The sequence below is a fragment of the Mesoplodon densirostris genome, chromosome 11 (assembly GCF_025265405.1).
Source record: "Mesoplodon densirostris isolate mMesDen1 chromosome 11, mMesDen1 primary haplotype, whole genome shotgun sequence".
Taxonomy (NCBI): domain Eukaryota; kingdom Metazoa; phylum Chordata; class Mammalia; order Artiodactyla; family Ziphiidae; genus Mesoplodon; species Mesoplodon densirostris.
The window spans coordinates 56379070-56402267 of NC_082671.1; the positions used below are offsets into that span (position 1 = coordinate 56379070).

At 45.2% G+C, this 23198-nt stretch overlaps 1 protein-coding gene across 4 annotated transcripts in view; it reads left to right on the forward strand.

The window, feature by feature from the left end:
• PRICKLE1 (prickle planar cell polarity protein 1) overlaps positions 1-21524 on the forward strand; it is a 111150-nt gene extending 89626 nt beyond the window's left edge. For 3 of the 4 annotated variants that reach the window (XM_060112163.1, XM_060112160.1, XM_060112161.1), the window contains 7 exons: positions 10428-10613; positions 12317-12430; positions 13093-13230; positions 14024-14227; positions 15549-15735; positions 16686-17549; positions 19818-21524. In XM_060112163.1, coding sequence (XP_059968146.1) covers positions 10479-10613; positions 12317-12430; positions 13093-13230; positions 14024-14227; positions 15549-15735; positions 16686-17549; positions 19818-20680 — 2505 coding nt within the window. In that variant the 5' untranslated portion in view covers positions 10428-10478 and the 3' untranslated portion in view covers positions 20681-21524. The remainder of the gene's footprint in view (positions 1-10427; positions 10614-12316; positions 12431-13092; positions 13231-14023; positions 14228-15548; positions 15736-16685; positions 17550-19817) is intronic. The other variant, XM_060112162.1, reaches the window with a different exon arrangement.
• Positions 21525-23198: the final 1674 nt, after the last annotated feature.

Consider the following 23198-nt stretch of genomic DNA (forward strand, 5'->3'; position numbering starts at 1 on the left):
GCTATTGTAGAAATTAAAATTTGTAGTTCCGAAGACTCAGCCCTCTGCTGTGGGTTATTAATCTATAGTTTCTTTCTGGGCTTGCTTTGAGGTCCTGTTTTTGCTTCTCTTTGTTCTTTCTGTAGACAACTAATGTCAAGCTTCGCTTTCCCTTAGTGTACCTATAAGTAGCTCAGAAACAAGATTAGCCTTGAGTATGAGCATAGTTCTTGTGTTTGAATAATGACATTCACTTAACCTATTTATAAAAACTCTTATTCATGTACTTGACTGAGTGCATCCCGCGACCTGGTACCTTTTCTTTTGCTGTTATTTACTGATAAAAATAAATCTCCTGCGCTAAGCAGTAGGAATCTCTCCGAAATGCGAGGAAAGTCCTAAGAGGAGAATTCATATGTTAATGATCCCTTCCAAGTGAGAACTTGGTTAAACGTGCCATTTGCTGACATCATTGTTATGGGCAGAGTGGAGATGATTTCTTTAAGAGGTGGCCTTGCATATGCTCCCAGCGTTTTGTGGCCCGCGCGTGCACCTGCGGGAGGGGGAAGTTTACATAAGCCTCCTGGGGTATTTGCATGTCAGCTGCTCCACTCACTAGGGCTCCGGGGAACGGAGCGGGCGGACCGAGGTAAGGTGCTCGAGCTACGAGGCTGGCCAAGTGGGGGGGGTAACTTTTCGAGGAGTAGCGTGTGCGCGGGAGCTCGTGGAGACCTGCCAGGGGCACGGTTTGCAGTGACAGTTCCTGGAAAGCGGGTGGCAGCGAGATCAGGCCGGGCAAGCGCCTCCTGCGGACGGGAGCCGGGTGCGGAGCAGGGCGTGGATCACAAGCCAGGCTCCCGGCCCGCAGCGCTGCGAGGAGGGCAGGACCGGCAGGAAGCGAAATGGTTACTTTTCTTTAATGCAGGCTCTGGTTACTTCTGAAGATCGCCGGCCCAGGGCCGGCTCTCGGGGCTAGAGGGGAGACGGGTTTTTTCTTTCCGCGGTGAAGGATCTTGGAGAGGCGCGGGGCTGGGGCGTGGGGGACGCTGTGGCCTGGGGTAGGCGACTCAAACACGGGGGAAGCAGAGTCGGCGACGCCGTCGGGGACAGAGGGTGTCTGGGGAACTGAGGGACCTCTTGCCGGTTCCCCCACGGCAGGTTAGCTGGCGGCCGCGGGTGAGGATCTCCGCGTTGCACCGAAAAGGGGCTCGCGGAGGACCGGCCGGCAGTGAGCGCGTCACGGCGGGCGGTGGCGACCCCTCGCCCGCCGGGTGGGGCCAGCATTGCACCGCGACGGGGCCCCCGCGCTCGCTGCCCCCGCCCCTCAGTCCCCGCCCTGCTGGGGTCTCCTCCGGAAATGGGTGGGCGCGGGTGACCCGCAGAGCACCCAGCCCTGTTTTCCTCCGGGAGCCACCCGCGCCTGGCCGCCAGCCTCGGCCGGTCGCAGAGCGGGGGGCGGCGAGTGCGCGCCGAGGGCTCCGCGGAGGGGCTGCAGGCCGCGTTCGGTCGCGCGGCCGCAGGTGGGGAGCCGCCGTCTGGGTCCCGGGGCTCGATAGCAGCCGGGCGGCAGCGGCTGAACGCTGAGACTGCGGGGAGGGCTTCGCGTCCGAAGCTGGGGATAGACGCGGGGATCCGCGGCCACTCCGTGCCGGCGTCCAGCCGCGGGGCAAGTGCGGTCCCTTGGAGATGACGCTGCGCCGAGGGCGGCGCGGGGCCCTCTCTGGAGGTGGCGAGGGCGTCGGGAGGCTGCCCTCGCGGGCCTCGCGCCGGCGCCGAGGAGGGCTTCTCTCCCCGCCGCTGGGTCTGGAGCTCGGCTTCTGGGTGCGGGAGGCCGCGGAGGCGGAGGAGCCGGGGGCCGAGTGGGACCCGCGCGCCCCCTGGCGGCCCGAGTAGCCAGCGCGGCGCGGAGGGTGGGTTTGAGGGACGCGGGGCGCGGGCTCCCGCTCCGAGCGTCTTCCCGAGGCGGGCGCGGAGGGCCCGGCGGAGCCCAGCGGCCCATCACCCGCGGCCCATCTCTAATTAGCCCGCAGGGTTTTCCCTAAGGACGGTGGCATCCTTTCCTCCGACTCCCCTCCCGCGGCCTTTTTTAAAAGCCCGGGTTTTCACATTAATCTGTGTCAGCTAAGTCAGGCTATGTGTGGAATTTGTTTTTACAACTCGAGTCTCGTGACTTCTCAAACACTTTCTTGAAGTGTTTTCTCTGGAAACTTGTTTCAAATGAGAGCTGTAAGTTTCACAAAGAGGAGTGTTGTTCGAGAGCCAACAGGTGACGGGGTGAAACCCGAGTCTGTGTGTACATTGGAGTCAAGTCTGGCTGCCGTTTCCTTGGGCCGCCGTTGAAAATGGAAATTCAAAAAATCAATAGGAGACTTGAACACGATTTTGAGAAAATATCTGCGTTCCCCCATTATGGAAAATAGTGAATTCATTAGAACAGTGCCTCGCGTGGCCCGTCTTACACCGTAGCCACCGTTTCGGATTTTATCTTTACAGACCGGTTTACCCCCAAAGCGCCGCTCTAGCAAGGGACCATGCTTTGTCATGATGTTTCCTCCTTTTGTTTAAGCAGGCTGTCTTTCTGTCGTGGAATGTATTTGTGCATGAAATAAGAATGCTTTGAAACCCTGCAGAGTTCCACATTTCCTCTTGGAAAAATGGATAGCTTCTTGGCAATGGTATGGTGCCTGACGGGCCATTCAGCTGTCGGAAAATGTACAAGTTGGATGGAGGTTTACCTGGAAAATACAGAAAAGGCCAAAGGGCACATGGCCTAATGCCACTAATTGCTGGTATGAAGTCCTTTTAGTCAAGGAATGTTTCCATAAGCAATATCTTCGGATACCTTCATTCTGTTTTTATTTTACAGTTATCATAATTCATTTCAGTATAAGTTAAATTGGGTTGCCCTCTGTTGGCCATGACTTTTTTATTGTCTTTAGCAGACAGTAGGCTTGAGTGCTGTTTGTGTGAAAACTTTAAAGAGATTACAGTTTGGTGTCATTTACTAGGGAATTCAAATCTTGACTGTAATAGTTTTAAGACCTATGGCTTTTGCAGGTCTCTGACTTTTTTAAAGTTTTAAGCTAAGGACGTCATAAAACTAGGAGATATATATATATATATATATATATATATATATATATATATATACACACACACACACACACACACACATACATGCATACATACGTACATACATTGTGTGTGTGTGTGTGTGTGTGTGTGTGTTGAAAAGGATGGAAGTGTTAGGAGGTTCTGTACTACCAAATTAGTCTGTAGTTAAATTTCACTCACCTGCATATTTAGCCCGGCTGAGTTAGAGGAGCTCTTGAATGGGTGTGTGTGATCTGCATCTTCTATGTACAAAGGCCTTGTTAACAAGCAGTTTAACAAAGAAGTTGTTAAGCAGCTTGTGGCCCACAGGATGGCACTTAGCAGCAGGGGACGCTTAGGGAATGTTAGCCCAAGTGACTTCACAAATCAGTATCTGTTCTGGTTTGTGGTGATCAAAGGACTTCTAACTTCCCTGGGCGTGTTCACACAAGAAATACTTTTTTCTAGGGATCCTATAATGCTATGGTAGTCTTCTCGTAGGAACTAGAGTGGAATTTCATTGGGAAAAGTATTTGTAATTAGGGGTACGACCTTAGACTTCATTATTCAATGGCAGGCGCTGAAATTTATTGTTTTCTATTTGCATGATTTTAATTTGATTTGGTAACTTGGTCCAAGAAAACGATGAATAATAGGAACCATACCAGAACTGATGTACAGTTATAACCTCAATCTGAATCTGATTGAACTCATTCTCCGCAATGCTCTCAAATCCTAACTCCCCTTCTGACTTGCCTATATAGTATTTCCATATTGGTGCATCATCTTTCAGCCACCTAGGACTCAGAACTCTGTTTGACCCAGTTTTCCCCTTTCTTATCGGCTCCTTTTACTTTCTCTCCCCAAGCCACCATGTTTAGGCTCTCTTGATGACAGTGGGCTAATAGGCCCCTCCCAGTTTCCTTTTCTTTTTTAATTTTAAGACCAGGAGTGGCACCCTCCTACTCATATGCATCTTGTCCTTTCTCATTAGGGTTAAGCTCAAAGTCTTCTGCTTGAGATGTGTAATTCTTGAAAATGTTACTCAGTACATAGATGACCATGGTCATCTATTGTTGCTTCTTTGGAATAACGTGTCTTCCAGCAAAATGTCAACTCTTTACTGCCTCTGGACCTTCATATACTGTGTTGACCTGTTAAGCTTTTTAGGGAAAATAGTAAAGGCTCATTTATGTATATGTCAAGATCAATCAAAATAATAATCCTTAACTATCCTGGATGCAGCATACAGCCCAGTAGAAAATAAATGTTCTCCAAATGGCCAAAATAGCATAGCAAAATAATAAGGCAGTTTTTTAGTTTGAATAACACCTTCACATACTGTATGTTATCTTCCTTAACCAGTGATTACTGTGCTTATGGGAGGAATGCTTAAGCCCTTGTCCACAGCATAATTATTCTGTATACTTTTGGACAACTTTTCAAACTGTATTTGCCTAATTTATAGAATACTGAAAGCAACAAATTAAAGGCACGTGTCTGAAGTCATGCAATTCTGGACATCACATCAGCGTTGTGAGATAGCCCTCAACTCCTCCTAACTGGATGGCTGACTTAGAACTCCATTTGCTTGAATCCTGAAGCCAGTGTTCTTTATATTGTTCATTTTCTACTCAAAATGAAAAGAAATGATCTGCCAAAGGCTAAATCACATATAACTTAAACACATACCACCATTAAAGAAAACAAGGAAATTCCAAATGGAATTTGGAAACATTCTTACGACAGTTGGTACTTTTTTTGTTTTCTAAGTTCTAGCTTTTAATGGAATAAATGTCAGTTTCCTTGATTTTTGATGTTTCCCAGAATGACTCAGTAATGGTCTTTAAATATAAGGATGCATGAATGAGTGAAGTAAATGAATCTGGAAAGTAAATCTCACAAGGAACCCCTCCTTAAGTGAATGAATTTGGGGAACAAGTGCCATCTCACAGCCAGTCATGTACTGGGTGCTCCCAATTTTTGCTTTGCCAAAGACACCTGGAAAGACCCTGCCATACTCCACAGACATGGGGTGTGTGTGTATATGTCTGTGTCAGAGATTTTATGTAGGGACTGGTTAGAAGCTCACTCTGAGGGCCAGTAGTGGCCAATAGTTTTATCAAAACTGTTTGCCCTTCAGGAGGCTAGAGTGTCCCGAACTCACAAAGAAGATGAAATTCCCCCATCAACATTCTGTCTTTGTTACTAAAGTGTTCTTATTCCGAATGTCACTGGTCAGCTTCAAGATGTGTGTAATCAGTGGAAGTAACAGTGGTGATTGGTACATGTCAGTGGTAACTTTAATTCATTATATTCATATAATTATTTTCTCCTTTAAAACTTTCACATCCTAAGGCCATCTTTGGAAGGAAAATAGTTGCTGTTTTAAAGAACCAGGTCCCACAATGTTTGGTGACTTGTCAAAGGTCTGAGGACTTCAGGGCTGAGCTTACCGAATGCCCGGGGCATGTTGCCTTCCCTCAGCACTGCTCCTGTCCCTTGCATCAGGTGTTCTCTTGACAAGTATATGATGATTGAGAAGTCATACATCTGGGCTGTTTGTCTCTGAGTCTTTTTAAATGGTGAGAAGTAGCTATTTAACTATCTTGAAGGAAGAAGGGAAAGAAAGGACAAAGGGGGGAAATGGAACTCTTCAACTTTGTTGCATGGCTTTTGGGGAGCAACCCTGAATCCTCGTGTTTCTGGGAAAAATATATATCTCTCCTTACCCAACCTCAGGCCTCTTTGACAGTGGTTTTAGCTTTAAAGATGTTGCTTCCCATACAAATTTCCTTCATGGTCAGACTCAAACCGTTTTACTTCTTTTCCCTGCCTTATCAGACTTATTTACATCCAGAATCATAAAGACATTGGAGCGGTGGGGTCCCTACTGGTTCATTTCCTTAACAAACCTAGCACAGAACACTTGTGATTGAGTTCATTCAGTTTATGGCAGCATTTCAAGACCAGGACAATAAACCTGCCTCAGAATAAGCACGGAATACTGGCGGCCTGAGCTATTTTGCCTTTTTTAATTCTATTTATCTCTAACATCTAACACGGTACCTTGCACATAGTTGTGTTTTTTTTTGGTTTTTTTTTTTGTTTGGTTTTTTTTTTGTTTTTTTTTGCAGTACGCTGGCCTCTCACTGCTGTGGCCTCTCCCGCTGCGGAGCACAGGCTCCGGACGCACAGGCTCAGTGGCCATGACTCACGGGCCCAGCCGCTCTGCGGCACGTGGGATCTTCCTGTACCGGGGCACGAACCCGTGTCCCCTGCATCGGCAGGCGGACTCTCAACCACTGCGCCACCAGGGAAGCCCGCACATAGTTTTATTTGTTTTTAAATAAACTTTTTTTTAAGAGAACATGTTTAATTTAATTGGGGTTAGGTAAGAGAATGTGAAAAATACTTCCAGATGGTTCCCACAAAAGTGTGTGGGTGTGTTGGTGAGGCTGAGGAGGACGAGGTGGGGGTGACAAAGCAAAGGAAAGAAGATGCAAACAGCTGGTGAGTCTGGGTGAAAGGCTGTCTAGGAGTTCCTTACTCTTCTTACAACTTCTCTGAAGTTTGAAATTACATCAAAATAAAAATGTACAAAAGTAGTTAATAACATACAAAATGACTAAAGGACGAGTCACAGGACGGGGCCACTCTTGTCCACGTTAAGTGTGGTTCTGCTGAAAAGAAATCTCGAAGAGCTGTTTCCCTCCATATCAAAGCCCGCAGCAGAATAGTCCTGTTTCAGTTATCATTCAGCTTACTTGAAAACCTGATTTGTGGGTCCTGTTTCACAGGGTCAACCTTAAGAGACAGCACCTGGAAAGAGAATGAATGGAATTTTCCTGTTAGATCTAATTCAGCCGTGGTTTCATGTTTGGCCTAAAAGGTAGTATTTTGGCAAAGCAAACACAACCACGTGTGGATGGCATTCGGAAGACCCTTCATCATCACCCAGAGAGCATAAGTAATGGCCAGGCTTCCCTCTTTCTCTCGTGCCGCAAAGCAAATACCATGTAGTAATGTAAATGTCTACATAAGGTATATTTGTGAGATCACATTTTTGTCTGTTATTTTATACATTCTTACATGTGCAAGAACCATGCTGCTTCCATATGATGAAGTCTGAGATGGCGATATACTTAACAGTATGCTTTCTGGGCCTGCTGACAAGACGGGTACTTTTTAAAAGAAAAATCCACCTTCAGGTTGTTATGCTATCAGGTAGAGAAAAAATACCTAGTGGTAATGCAGCATGTGTACCACCGCCTGGCACGTGGAGGTCCGCGAAGTAACTTATTATTTTTTAATATTTCTTTCTTTCTTTCTTTGGTTGTGCTGGGTCTTAGTGGTGGCATGCGAACTGTTAGTTGCGGCTTGCATGTGGGATCTAGTTCCCGGACCGGGGCACGAACCCGTGTCCCCTGCATCGGCAGGCGGACTCTCAACCACTGCGCCACCAGAGAAGCCCTATATATATATATTTTTTAATGTTTATTTTTTGGCCAGCTCTTAGAACTTGTTAGTAAATGTCATGTTTTGTCATTTTAAGTAATTATCCTCTGATATAAAGGAAAATGAGAGGCTTTCTCCAAATTAAGAATGCTGAAGCAACAGCTCATGAGGCCATTGAATTTTTATAATCCTTTTTGACTGTATGTCCTCCTTAAAATGCCCCCTCTGGGTGAAGTGGACTGGCCCCCCTGTCCAGCTGTGTCATCGTGCATGTTTGCAGTGCAGCAGCGTGACTACTTCACCAAAGTAAAGGTTCCACCCAGGAGGCGGTGCAGGGCTGCAGGGGTTTAAGGTCACCCATGAGCCTGGTTCTAAGGCCACTGCCCTTGCACAGCTGACCCGTGGAGGATCGCTCTGAGGCTCGGTTTCCTTCTCGGTTTTAAGCAAGATACGCCCTCGTGGGTTGCCTGACGTGGTGATCAGATGTCACAGCACTGATCACGCCAGGCTAGGCACAGAGGTGAGAGGTAGCTGTCAGAGTGTCAACAAAGGACACTGAAAGCTGCGCCTGTGTCACTCATGTTCCTTCAGTTCATCACGAAGTTTGTCTCTTCGCCGATGAGTGGTGAGTGACAGTTCAGTTTGAACCGAGGCTGGGATGGCTGTGGGAGCTGCAGGCTGGAGACGCAGCCGGCACGTCCAGGTGATCGGGAGGACAGGACCATGGCACTGAGTGCTAAGTGATTTCCCTTGATGACAGTAGTCATTTTCTGTGCAGTTTCCACAGAAGGCTAACCAAGCAATACAGGTGTCAAAGCAATTCAGCTCTTTGGTAATCTGCATCTTTGTTCTAGCCTGGAAAATTTGCAGTTTTGTCTTAATCTGTGGTGTTTTCTCTTGTTTTAAAATATAGTGACATTTAAGGTTTAGGTTCTAGTTAATACTTATGATCTTAGTAAGTCTGTGCAGAGCAGGTACCTTCACATTTCCCTCCTCTGCCAGATTTGGCAAAGGGTAGATGTGCGTATTTCATGATTCAGGTTCATTTGCATTGAAGGCACCCATTCTCCTGGTGCGGGTATTTGAGCTACGGATTAAATTCTTAACCTCTAGTTCTCTTCCTTCCATATGGGGGGAGTGGGTTTTTTTTTCAAAACAAAAGGGAAAGACTAGATCCAAGAAATGTTCTGACTTTCATTAACACGTCCTTTTTTACTGAGGAGTACAAGGAATGTGCCAATGTTTAGAAAGCCTTTCCTCAGACGTGAATGAAGTGCACCGGTGTGAACTTATGTCTTGTGTAAAAGGTCAGTCCCTCCCAGTGGTGGGGCAGGAAATGAGGTCATCTTTACTTTTTGTTTGGGGTGAATGAAAGTTACATTTATTAGTTGGAATAATATCTACTGTTGGGCATTGCTCCTCCTAATAAAGATTGTAGTCATTGGATGTTTGGCCTCACATTCGTGAACTGTTACAAGTTTAATTTTTTAGTGTCCTTTGATTCATCAGAGAAAAATCGTCAGTTTTCATACTCACAGGCTTTAATAGGTACTGTGTTCTAACAATAAGTATCTAGTGTTGCACTGTGAGAGTCACTGACAAATGACTGAGTGTCAGACTGACAATGTTTACGTTCCACTGTCTTTAATACTTGTTGCAGCAAATGAGAGAATTTTTTAAGGCAGAAGAATTTTTGGAAGTCTGATGTGTCAGACACACAGTGTGACTAGACTCTGGTTTTTAGTTGTGTGACCTTAGGCAAGTCACTTAACTTCCCTAAGCCCTGTTTGCTTTAAAATTGGGTTGGGCTAATTATCTGTAAATTTCTTTCTTTTTTTTTGGTGGAGGGAAAGGGGCAGGTATAAAAAGCTGCATCTGATCCTGAAAGTCTTGTATCTTTTTTTTTCTTCTTAGTGCCTGGGGACAGGGGATGATTTTTTCAGAATCGGAAGAAACTTAGAAGGAACATACGAGGTGATAACAAAGTTCCTGGGCTGTAGGTCAGGGACTGTTGTCTTGACATCTTTATAGGCCTTCACCTGAGGAGACTTTCAGAGGCGGACTTAACCTGGTGGCGCAGTGGTTAAGAATCTGTGCCCCGCAGCAGGCTGAGAGCATGCAGTACAGTAGGTACTGCAGAGCTTTTCAGTGGAAGCCTTCTAGGAACACCGCTAAACACGAGTTGTCACCACGCTGGATTTTATTTTAACCTGGTGCTTGGATTCAATTACTGTCTTATGAAGGAACTCATTAATGAACGTCTGGCTGACTTTAGCCCATGGATAGTAAAGGCTTGCGGATTTAATGTGCTGTGAAAGGATTTAACTGTGCTATTTCTACTCCATGAGTAAACGAAGTTCAGTGCCTCTCAAACTTTATTGGAAACCTGAAACCTAAGCAGTGTGGCCCAGCCGACCCAATCTGTGCAGGCAGCCGTGCTCCGCTGGGAAGATGGATGAGGAAATGCAGGGAACCAAGTGGGGTGACTGGAGCCATCTTTTCACGGCACACAGTAGTGGGCAAGGGGTGGGGGTGCGCAAACCCAGCTTCTTCCTACAACCCCTGAGGCTTCTCAGGATTTCATTTGTGGGCAGTCAGCAAAGCAGTTTTCTTGAGAACCTTTCTAATGAACAGTGTACAGAGAAGCACCTTTTAAAGGCATCTGGAAGTAAACTAGTTTGGGTGGCATTTTCTGAAATGCTGAGCTGGTAAAGGGCCTATTTCCAAATCATGCGGCCCTAGATTCTAAGTTCCGGGGCCTGGGGACGGTGACACTGGCGTCTTGGTCCCTTTCTCTGGGCCCCACCGTGTGTACGCAGGCATTCAGTAAAAGCTCTTGGAGGGTGCGAGCAATGCCTTCGGGTTCATCTCTTCGGTTTGTCTTATATTGCCCACAGCAGCCACTGTCTGATGTCCTGTGACTGAGAAGCTGGCTGTTTGACTTTGTTATGATGCCTTTGGAGATGGAGCCCAAAATGAGCAAACTTGCCTTCGGGTGCCAGCGGAGCTCCACGTCAGATGACGACTCGGGCTGTGCGCTGGAGGAGTACGCCTGGGTCCCCCCAGGCCTCAGACCCGAGCAGGTAGGAACCGAGTCCTCTGTTTTTCTATTTTTCAATGTGATTTAAGGTCTTCAAGGGTTTTTTATTTTTAAATGATCAACTATCACTGTCACAGTGACATGCTGTGTCCTTGGGCCTCACTCTTTGGATGCTTTTAAATTTTTGCTTTTAAGGTCACACTTAGTTTCTCCATGGAAGTTTTCAATCCCTTTTGTACTCTTGGATCCAGAAGCCCTATAAGGATGCTATTTTTGCCCTACTGAGTGAAGACCAGAGTACTGCCTATGCATTTGTCATGTGGATTTCTGACTTGGGTATCCCTTTGGAGAGAGTGGGAGGAGTTTAACTTTTTAAAAAACTTTAGTAACAACAAAAAGGTAATCAAAGCAAAGAGGAAAGTTTCCAAGTCAGTTCTCAGCAGTGCCTTTGCTTTGGAAGAGAGGAGATACAGAGCTGTGAGAGACCATCTGAAGTGTTATTGCGTAGGATTTGACCTTTGTAACCTTGCACATGAAAGATTCTGTCACCACATGGTGTAAATTGGAAAAAAAATTAAAGAGCTCATTTTGTGCTTTGTTGTATTGTTATTTTAAGGAAGATGAGAACATTCTGTGTACCTATTTTTATCTTCCTAATATCCTTATAATGATGAACTTATTAAAAATTGCTGGTGTTAGACATAAGGGCCAAGATAGTTTGAAATTAAAAGAGCCAACTAGGCGTATGATTGCTTCTGAGTTATGGTTGTGTTTCCCATTTTGATGGGAGCTTCTTTGAGCAGAGGGGTTTCCAATTCATCCGGGGTCTAGCACAGTACCTGGCACACAGGTAGCTAGTATTCAGTAAGTGTTTACAACCGTACAAGCTCCTGCAGCTGATACAATGGAAGAGGGTGGCGAGCTGGTCCTCCAGGTAGGAAAGCAATGTTTTGATAAACTGCTTATTAAGAGAGAACCCTTCTTGCAGCTTACGGTGAGTAGGTTTTGTGAGACACTAAGATATTGAAGCAGACAGGCCCCAAATTCCCTAATCTCCTATTTTTTTTCCTTCAATCATTTTCATCTTTCCTCAGCACTGCAGTATCCTTCGCAGTACTCATTAAGGATTTCCTTTAGATACAACAGAAAGAAAAAAAAGATCTCAAACAAAAACCGAGTTCTCCTTTCAAAGTGAACTAAGTACAGGTTAATATAGCTCCCTTCCAGTTTCCTTAGGGAAACTGACTCCAGATATTTAGAAAATAGCACCCATGCAAGCAAAGAAAGCTGAAGCTTGAGAGAACCTGATAAGGGAAAGTTTACGGAGCTTAACAAAACAGCTTTTGTCTTTGCAACGTGTAAAATTCAGAGAGCAAATCCAATGTGTTGTGTAGTGGCTGGATTGTGGACCGTGTCACACAGCCTTGCGTGGTCATTTCCAGTATTCATTTAGGACTCTCTCGGCTGACCCTAGCATTAAATGTGCATGTCTCATGGTCCATAATTTATGATGCCCCTAATTGTCACTATGAATGGCATTCCTGAAGAGCAATTTAGCAGCTGGATGCTAGCTATCTGAGGGTTTGCAGTTCTGCTCAGTTGGTTCAGCTACTCTTCTCATTAGCTACGAGTAGCCAAATCCTGTCAGAGGCCAGAGCCAGTACCTAAAGGGCAGGGTAACTTGAACATGGAATGAGCTGAAGTGTTCGCTTCCTGTGTGCTGATGTCCTCTTCTCTCTCTCTCAGATCCAGCTCTATTTTGCTTGCTTACCAGAGGAAAAGGTTCCTTATGTTAACAGCCCTGGAGAGAAACACCGAATTAAACAGCTTTTGTACCAGTTGCCACCACATGATAATGAGGTAAAATAACAGGAAGAAGGCTAATTAGGAAAAAAAAAAAATCCACCCTGAGCATCGTGGTGCCTCCCATAAACCCCAGCTCCTCCCCGGCTAGGGCCCTTTTGCCCTTCTTCAGTTAAAATTGGGCCGGAGAATATAGCTTTCCATTCTTTAAGAGAGAAAAGGGTGTCAGTGCAATAAACTTAACACAAGTTGGTTTCTACAGTGTTTGCAGCCACCCACCAGTTATCAGGAGCCTACAAATTCCTGCCATCTCCTTACCCCTTCACCCAGAGTCAGTGCTTTATGGTGGCTCAGGCCTGCAGTGGACTTGAGGGCCTGTAGAATGTAGAATGAAGGTGGCAATTAGCAAGTTTAAACCTTTTGTAGAAAGGTTCATGTCTTATTTTTTTTAGTGTCTCTGCTGGTAAGAGTTTAAATTAAACTTTTCATCTTTAAAAAAAAAAAAGGTCTATTCCTTCAAATTGCATTTCCCTTTTGCTAGAAAGGCTGCAAGATTTGGTGTCATTTTAAACGTATCGGGGCATTTTTAAACTGGCGATTCACGGGGGCAGGCCAGCTCAACTTGCTGTTTTGTTTCCTGAAACTTGATTCTGGAAATAAAGAATTGGTGACAGAGGCTGTTTGCTTCAGAGTGGTGCTTCTGTTTCTTTTCTGTGAAGGTGCGGTATTGCCAGACTTTGAGTGAAGAGGAGAAAAAAGAGTTGCAAGTGTTCAGTGCTCAGCGGAAGAAAGAAGCACTCGGAAGAGGGACGATTAAACTTCTGTCCAGAGCAGTGATGCACGCTGTGTGCGAGCAGGTAGCCCATTCTAGGATGAGTAGTGATGTGCGTGGATCAGCTCGGGGGGTAGGGGGCAGCGCCAGCCCAGGCGTGGGCCCTAAAAGCCTCCAAAAACTGAGAGAAGGAAAGGCAGCATAGCTTTTTACTATGTGGGGATTCGTGTTGGTAACTGGCTACACTGCTGTGTATTATGGGGGAGGCATGTAAACATCGGGAGAAATCTGGCCTTTCGTAGGGTCTTGGCTTGGAGTGCGGTGCTGGGGTGCACCTAGTGTTCAAGAACCCAGGGACGTAATGAAGACATTCGGGGCCTCCTTACTGGCTGTCTTCAGAGTAGGAGTATATCCAACAGGAGGACGCCTCCAGAAAACCACTGCGCATGTTCCGAGGAGCAGTCCAGTGTGGTAGTAAATCTTGAGGCATGTTCATTCCAGTGGAGAATCACGAACAATCCAACATTAAAGAGCAAGACGGGGGGCTTCCCTGGTGGCGCAGTGGTTGAGAGTCCACCTGCCGATGCAGGGGACGCGGGTTCGTGCCCCGGTCCGGGAAGATCCCACATGCCGCGGAGTGGCTGGGCCCGTGAGCCATGGCTGCTGAGCCTGAGCGTCCGGTGCCTATGCTCCGTGCAATGGGAGAGGCCACAACAGTGAGAGGCCTGCGTACTGCCAAAAAAAAAAAAAAAAAAAACCAGGAGGGGACAAAAATTAAAGATTCGCTGACAAACTTGGGATTTAGCGTAAAGTGGAAAAGGCTGAGAATCCAGTCATTAAAAAGGGGTCACTTAAGATCTAAATCCTTTTGTTTTTAGTGTGGGTTGAAAATAAATGGAGGTGAAATTGCAGTGTTTGCCTCTCGAGCGGGCCCTGGAGTATGCTGGCACCCATCCTGTTTTGTCTGCTGCACGTGCAACGAGCTGCTGGTCGACCTCATCTATTTTTATCAGGATGGAAAAATTCACTGTGGCCGGCACCATGCTGAGCTGCTCAAACCCCGGTGTTCAGCATGTGACGAGGTAAAAAAGTTCATCCCTTAACACTGGAAAAAAATAAGCTGCTAGTAAGCCAATATTCCACTGTTCACACCTAAGCAAAATACAAATCTCTCCTGCTTGCGCTCTGTGTGTACATTTTTAAGATAACCCTTCACGTTGGTACAATGGAATAATATGCAGCTAATAAAGAGAAAGCAGCAGGTGTCTTTGTGTATTGATAAGTAGCATGTCCTTGATGGACTGTGAGAAAAAAGCAAGTTGCAAGAAGAGTATGCAGCAATTGATCTTACTTTTGTTAAAGGGGGGAAGAACAAGATTGTATACCTATTTGCAAACACTCAGAAAGGGTATGTAAAGACATACACTAAGTTAACCGTGGTGAGCACATTAGCTCGGGAGGGCTGGTGGTGTGAAGTGAAGTTTTTTTCCTTAAGCTCTTCATTTTTAAGTAATTTTAGATTTATAGAAGAGTTGCAAAGATACAGAGAGTCCCTGTGTACCCTTCTCCCAGCTTCCCCTATTGTTAAAATGTCTCACATTACCATGGTATATGCATCAAAACTAAGAAGTTAACACTGGTGTAATACCATTAACTAAACCATAGATTTTATTTAGATTTCCTCAGTTTTTCTACTGATGTCCCTTTTTTATTCCAAGACCCCATCCAGGGAACCTCACTGCATTTATTCACCCCATCCAGGGAACCTCATTGCATTTATTCATTATTATCTCCCTAGTCTACTTCAATCAGTGACAGTAAACTTTCAGTTTTTACTTTTATATGTTTAAGTTTTTTCAGTGATGTGCTATTTGAAAATTTTTTGAAACCAAAAATGTAAAAAAATTAAAAGTCCTTAATCTGGAGACGGCACCGTCAAACGAAGCGTTATCTACACAAGTGGTGTTCACATAATCCAGCATTCAGAGAGCGCTAACTATGTTGACTCCACAGCCACTTTAATGAGTTTTCTTTATTAAAAGGTGCACAGACCACTAAATTATTTCAATGTTAATGTATTCTTTGCCAGATTATGCCAACAAAGTGTGATTGCGGAGCAAAAATAGGACCAAGTGAATTATATCCGATGTAGAATTCTGTTTTGTTTTTTAAAGCACAAGTATGCGCTTAGTTTCTCTTTTTCAACGTTTTCACTTTCTGTTCCTGTTTTATAGCTAAATCAAGTTAGTCAGTTAAGCTTGAGGCTGTAAGAAACAAAGTACACTGTCTAAGCGACTTTAAGATCCAGTGCCTGTCAGTTGCCCAGCAAACGTGCAGTTACTTGACCTTTAAAATCGTTCACAATGATTTTTTTTCATCCTATGGCTTCATATTCCTCTGAAGATAATTTTTGCCGATGAGTGCACAGAAGCAGAGGGTCGCCATTGGCACATGAAACACTTCTGCTGCCTTGAGTGCGAGACGGTCCTGGGGGGACAGAGGTACATCATGAAGGACGGCCGCCCGTTCTGCTGCGGCTGCTTCGAGTCCCTGTACGCCGAGTACTGTGAGACCTGCGGCGAGCATATTGGTGCGTCCATGGCCCAGCCTGTTGGCTCTGTCACCTATCCATCAGTGTGTCTCTGATTACCCACACTCTTTTTTCTTTCTTTCCCTTTTTTTTTTTGTTTTTTTTAATTGAGGGATAGTTTACATACCGTGAAATGTATAGGTTCTAAATGTTTCACTTTGATGAGTTCTGATAAATGGGTGTATACTGGATTCTCATTACTTCTGCTAGTTGTGTTCTGTAGAGTCGCCGTGAACACTGAATTACCCCATACTGAGCCACTGCTCCTAGGGATACAGTGGGTTAGGTTCCTGTGAGTCTCTGGTCGCAACATTGTCATCAACCAATCAATATATAATCTTGTTTTGTGTATGTTTTGGTTTAAAGATACCTTATTTAATATATGTTGTGGATTCATTAACATTGAACTCACAGCCAACAGCATTGTAACTCCTGCCAGAACAAAGCTTATCTAACACATGGATTGCTTCTCCAAGGCACATCACAGCCTGCTTGCGCTTAGGTACACTAGACAGCACTTCAGCTCTATGCTTGGGCCATTTTAAACAGCAAAACCACCAACAGAAAGCACACAAAAATGTGAAAAAATGGCCCTAAGTCGGCCGCAGGTGTGAGTGCAGTAGTGCCCTTTGACCCCAGCTGGGACACACACACATCACTTGACTCAAATTTTTTTGCCACCTTGCACATGTCCACAAATGACCTTGAAAGCTCTGTGAGTATTGACTTTTGAACTACAAAATATTTAGCACGTAGGCAAATGTGTAAATATGGAATCTGCAAATAATGAGAATTAATTGCCCCTGTGTAACTCACAGCCCTATCAAGATCTGGAACAGTCCCATCACCCCCAAGGCATTCCCTCATGCCCCCAGTCTGTCTTTTCTCTTTCTTCTGCCTTTGTTTCAAGATGGAACTATGACCTGTTACTGTATCCTTTTTTGAAACAGGTGTGGACCACGCGCAGATGACCTACGATGGGCAGCACTGGCACGCTACAGAGGCCTGCTTTTCCTGCGCCCAGTGCAAAACCTCTCTGTTGGGATGCCCCTTCCTTCCCAAACAAGGTCAGATTTATTGCTCAAAGACATGCAGCCTGGGTGAAGACGTCCATGCCTCGGATTCTTCGGACTCTGCATTCCAGTCGGCTCGATCAAGAGACTCCAGAAGAAGTGTCCGGATGGGCAAAAGCAGCCGGTCAGCAGATCAGTGTCGACAGTCTCTCCTCTTGTCCCCTGCTCTGAACTACAAGTTTCCTGGCCTTTCAGGCAATGCTGACGACACGCTTTCTCGGAAACTGGATGATCTGAGTCTTTCCAGGCAAGGAGCAAGTTTCGTCAATGAAGAATTTTGGAAAGGCAGAGTAGAGCACGAAACCCCAGAAGACCCTGAAGAATGGGCTGAGCATGAAGATTATATGACGCAGCTGCTCCTCAAGTTTGGTGATAAAAGCCTCTTTCAGCAGCAGCCCAATGAGATGGACATTCGAGCCAGTGAGCACTGGATATCTGATAACATGGTTAAAAATAAGACCGAGTTAAAGCAAAATAACCAGAGCCTTGCAAGTAAAAAATACCAATCTGATATGTATTGGGCACAGTCACAAGATGGACTGGGCGATTCTGCTTATGGCAGCCACCCGGGCCCTGCGAGCAGTCGAAGGCTCCAGGAATTGGATCTGGACCATGGGGCTTCGGGATATAATCATGATCAAACACAGTGGTATGAAGATTCCCTGGAGTGTTTGTCAGACTTGAAACCAGAGCAGAGTGTTCGGGATTCTATGGATTCTTTGGCTTTGTCTAATATCACAGGTACATAATCTAGGGATTATGGGGCATTTGAAAAAGGAGCCACTAAAAAGTTCATTCCACAAATTACAGGTCGGCACCAGCGGGGGCTATGTTATTTACAACTGTAGACCAAGGAGAGGAAGGAGTTTCAGTTAAATGCCAAACCCCGTAGCAAAACAAACATGTGTGTACATGTGTGCATACATGTAAAATATATCTTCAGTACAGTCTTTGGGGATAAGTCTTATTATCCCTGCTTTGAAGAGGAGAAATGCATTTATTGGGATCATGGAGTCTGCATCTGTATCTGAAGAAAGATATTGGACTCTTTGCATCATACTGTGAATTTCAAGATATTAAAATCAACATGTGCACTCTATAAGCACAGAACATTTTTTGTATTTTCCTGAATTGCCCTGTGGCGACAGACAGCTCAAAAATAGCTAAGTTTTTTTTTTTACCCAGATTATAAAATAATTTCACTTTAATGTTTTCAAAACACATTCATGTCAGTTATCTACATTTCATCCTTAAAATGACCTGAGAGAGTGGATAGTATTGCATTTTACAAATGAGGAAACTTGAATTTCCAAGAGGCTAGGGAATTCCCTGGTGGTCCAGTGGTTAGGACTCGGTGCTTTCACTGCCAGGGTTCAACCCCTGGTCAGGGAACTAAGATACCGCAAGCGGTGCCGAGAGGCTAAATGCCAACTTTACATAAGTGTTTAAAGACAAGATTGAACCTGGAACCCAGCCCTCCTGAATCTTACATTTGCAGTAAGTTTTTGGATACAGAGATACTGCTGTCAGTTGGCTAGTTTTATAGTCCAACGAACGACATTCAGTCCTTTCATAAAGGTTATGTTACATTGTAACACAGGCAGGAAAGGCTTGAGCAGCTGCCCGCTGCCAGGAGGGACCCTGTGCCAGGTACTGGGCAAGGAGGGGTAAGACAGCTACCCTCCTGGCTTTGGTCGGGCTTGTCAACATTAAGGCCTACAATAAAGGGGACTTGAGGAATGGTGGGTAAGACTAAATATTAAGCACCTCCTGTTTGCTAGGCCCTGTGACAGGTGTTTTAACATTTAATTTCAAAAATAGACAACATTTGGTATACGACGTGCTGGTGCTGACATTTCTTGACAATGATGGGCTGAAAAACAGGCTTTAGAAAGTAGGAAGCTGTGTAGCCTCCAGCTGACCACAGTTCACACCACTTCCTGTTGTTCCTTGCAGCTATCTGGGTTACATCCATTTCTCTTAACTTGCCTGGGCCCTGTTATAACAAGGAGTGCAATATTGATTTTGAGAAAAGTTTTAAAATGAGGTTAATGTGGAAGTGGCATGATTAGTTTACGGGCTGAAGGGGCAGAAGACTGGATGAAGGTCAAGGTCGAGGGTTTGGCAGACTTCTTCCGTAAAGGGCTAGAGAGGACCTTTGGGGCCTTACAGTCTTTGTTGCAACTACAACTCTGTCATTGTGGAAGAAACCATAGATAGCATGGGAGCAAATAGGTATAGCTGTGTCCCAGTGAAACTCTATCCACAAATAGGCTGTGGACTGGACGTGGCCCTTGGGCTGCACGACCAGGTATAAGACTAGTCTGGCTGGGCCTCCCTGGTGGCGCAAGTGGTTGAGAGTCCGCCTGCCAATGCAGGGGATACGGGTTCGTGCCCCGGTCTGGGAGGATCCCATATGCCGCGGAGCGGCTGGGCCCGTGAGCCATGGCCGCTGAGCCTGCGCGTCCGGAGCCTGCGCGTCCGGAGCCTGTGCTCCGCAACGGGGGAGGCCACAACAGTGAGAGGCCCACATACCGCAAAAAAAAAAAAAAAAAAAAAGACTAGTCTGGCTGTAGGAAGAGGACCGTAATGGTAGCCGTGTGAGAGCAAAGGGAAGGACTGCTTTGAGAGACGATCAGATGAAGCAATCTGGCTTTAATGGGTTGAGAGACAGAAGCTTCTGTGTGTCGTATCAATAAGCTAATGACAGGACTCTTATGAAGAGCTTTTAAAGTTTGGCTGCTCATCCCATGGGCTGTAACTCACGTTTGGCTCCAAAACGGCTGGGCTCGTAGGAGATGCTGGGCCCTTTGTTTCAATAACAGAATTCATACCTCTTGTCAATTAAGTGTATATTATAGTATGTTGGTTTTGCCTAGTGATCGTTAATCAGATACTGAGGTTTGAGAGACTTCACTTTGAAATGCTTCCTTTCAGTAGCTTGTTGGTAATAATTGTCAGAGTATCAGGATTACTGAGAATCACATCTTGTCTTGGCTTTTCTTTTAGGGGCTTCGGTGGATGGAGAAAGCAAGCCAAGGCCATCGTTATATTCTCTGCAAAACTTTGAGGAAATAGAGGCAGAAGATTGTGAGAAAATGAGCAATATGGGGACTCTGAACTCTTCCATGCTGCATAGGAGCACAGAGTCCTTGAAGAGTCTCAGTTCAGAGTTGTGTCCAGAAAAAATCCTGCCTGAGGAGAAACCAGTCCATCTGCCAGTGCTCCGAAGGTCCAAGTCTCAGTCCAGGCCACAGCAGGTCAAGTTTTCGGATGATGTCATTGACAACGGAAGCTATGAGAACATCGAAATCCGGCAGCCGCCGATGAGTGAGAGAACTCGGAGACGGGTGTACCATTTTGAAGAAAGGGGACCCAGGTCTCATCACCATCGCCGCAGAAGAAGTAGGAAGTCCCGCTCAGACAATGCTCTGAACCTTGTTACAGAAAGAAAACACTCTCCCAAGGACAGGCTGCGGCTTTACGCCCCTGATAACTATGAGAAGTTTATCCAGAGTAAGAGTGCCCGGGAGATCCAGGCCTACGTCCGGAACGCTGAGCTCTACGGGCAGTACGCCCACGCCGCTTCCAGCTACACCCTGCGGAGCCCGGGGGCGCCTCGATTCCTGGGACTCTACGGGGAAGACGATGGCTCCTGGTGCTCCTCCACCACCTCCTCCTCCTCCGACTCAGAAGAAGAAGGATACTTTCTTGGACAACCAATTCCTCAGCCCCGGCCGCAGAGATATGCATACTATACAGATGACCTTTCTAGTCCAACTTCCGCACTCCCCACTCCTCAGTTTGGCCAGAGGACAACTAAATCCAAGAAGAAAAAGGGACACAAAGGCAAAAACTGTATCATTTCTTAACCGAGTAGCTGTGGAGATCGTAAGCTTAGCCATTAACCATCTTAAATCGTATCTTTTTTCTTCCATAGGAGAGTTGCTAAAATAGATTCAAGTGCTTTGCCCATGTAAATGAGACCCCGACTGCTGTTTACAGTGTCAGATTAACCTTTGGAAGGTGTGATTTCTCCATTTACCCTGCTTGGATGGTGCCAGGTGGACGTGACCTCTTGTGCCTGTCGGGTGCATCACAGTTTGATACAGCTGCTTTGATCTCCAACCCTCAAGAGATCCTCAAGAACCTGTTGAGAGGTGATTGGATGGGGGTGTTGATTTTAGACAATGGAGAACTTGAGCCACCTTTGTAAAGCACTAGTGTTTGTCCTTTATCTGCGCCAGGTTGGCCCAGGTCCTGACAGTCTGTCCTGTTGTGTGGCATGCACGCAGTCATGTGACCCAGCCAACACTGTGCATCCCATCATGCGAGGCCACGTCGTCCCCTTCCAACTCTCATTAGCCAGGTAAACATTCTATTGTATTAGCTCCAGCTAGAGATCGAAAAGAACATTGCTATTTATAATGTAGTATTTCATAGACTTAAGTGTATTCCTAATTTAACGGTGCAAATATTAATGTATATACTGTACAGTTCAGATTTTAAAGCTGATATTTTTATATCCCTGAAATGTAAGATGTTTGTTACACTGCAGTGCTAGATTTGTTAGGGAACCAGAAACAGCATTTATGGATGAAATGATTGCTTGTATTTTAGTCAGGGTTTATAAGTTTAGATGGTCAAATTTATATTGCCTAGTGATGGAAAGTTCCCTTTTTTTTTCCATATTAAAAAGGCTCTGTATGCATGGTGGGGCTATGTAAATACTCTTTAAAACTATGGCCCTATTAATCTTACAAGTGTTATTTATGGGTCAAGCAATGTAAACTGTATAAATGTAAAAACAAACAAACAAAAAAAACCCCTACACGTACACGTACACCTAGAATATATGGTAAAAACAAGTAGAAGCTGTTTGGGTGAATACTTTTTTTCCCCCTTGGGATGGGCAGGGGTTGCCTTTCCCATTTTCAGCAAGGTAGTGATTATCTCATGGAAAGAGACCAAAAAAACTACAAGGATCTGCTTTCTGTGGCAGAGTACTTTGTAGATTTATTCCTTTTCATCCTTCCTTTCCAGCTAATTTGTTGGCCTTTAGCAGCAGTTTTGAAAACGGGCCTTCTGGTTATGTTTTTCTTTTAAAATCTTTAGAGGATGCTGTGTTACTGGTTACTTCAAGTTAATATGTGGTTCTATTTCAAGGGAGAATTACGTTGGATTTGAACTGATGAGCTAATATTTTGATATGGGCCATTCTTGCACATATGTTTCAGTCCTAACTCAATGTCCCAGTGGTATCTCAGAACTTTAGGAAGGTATTTAATAAATGCTTAATAAATAACAAACTACCTTTCTGAACACAGATCTCTGCAAACAAACATGTCCAGATCACTGGATCCATTTTGCTCCTTTGATTTACCTTGCCGTTCTCCTACCATTAACAGACCAACATTTGATTCCTGCGTGTCCACTTGCCCTACCTCGGTGCAAAATAGAAGTTGAGGCACAGAAGCAAAGCTGTCCGTATTTACTGGTATGGGGAAAAGCTGTTAGACCTTGGGAGGGCAGACCTGAATCCAATAGGAAAACCAGTGCTTGACAGCATCCACTATACCCACCCCTGGATAGGGCAAGGTTTGGTATCTGGGCTAGACAGAGGCCCTTCAGAAACACACCAGTGAGGGGAGAGCTCTTTCCTCAGTAACTGTATCATCATTTCCCTTGTCTGGTTCATTTTAAAAACATAGCAGTGAAAAGAATATGCATACACATGGTTAAAAAACAACAACAAAAACAGTGAAGAATCTCCTTTCCACTCTCCACCCCCCAGTTCCCCTCCCTAGAAGTAACCACTGTACTCCATTTCTAGTGTATCCTTCAGATGTTCAAACCATATTTACATTAATGTATCTTTTAAAAATGGCAGCCAACTAGACCGGCTTACACTTGCTTTTTTCACTTTACATGTGGACATTCCACATTAGTGCAGATAGGTCTGCCTCATTCTGTTCTTGCAATGACTGCATAATAGTCTACTTTTGGATATACCATAATTTACGTCACCAGTCCTTTAGTGATGGGCTTGAATTTCCTCATAGACACCTTATCCTGCACTGGCACATATGCACATAAATTCTGAGCACCACAGTTCCTGGGACAAGGGTTATGCATTTAAAATTTTGATAGTTATCACCAGTTTTCCTCCAGAAGGCCATCTCCTGCTCTACATTTACAACATATGGGAGTGCTTCTTCCCTCACAATCTCACGTGACACAGGAGCAGACGTCCTGATTTTTGAAGACCTTTTCAGAACCTATGCTGCAAACAATGGGCATCCTTTTAGAAAAGACTGTTGCTTGGAAAGGATGGATAACAAATAGTAAACAGGTAATACTCAGCCTTACTTAACCTGGAGAAAGGCAGGT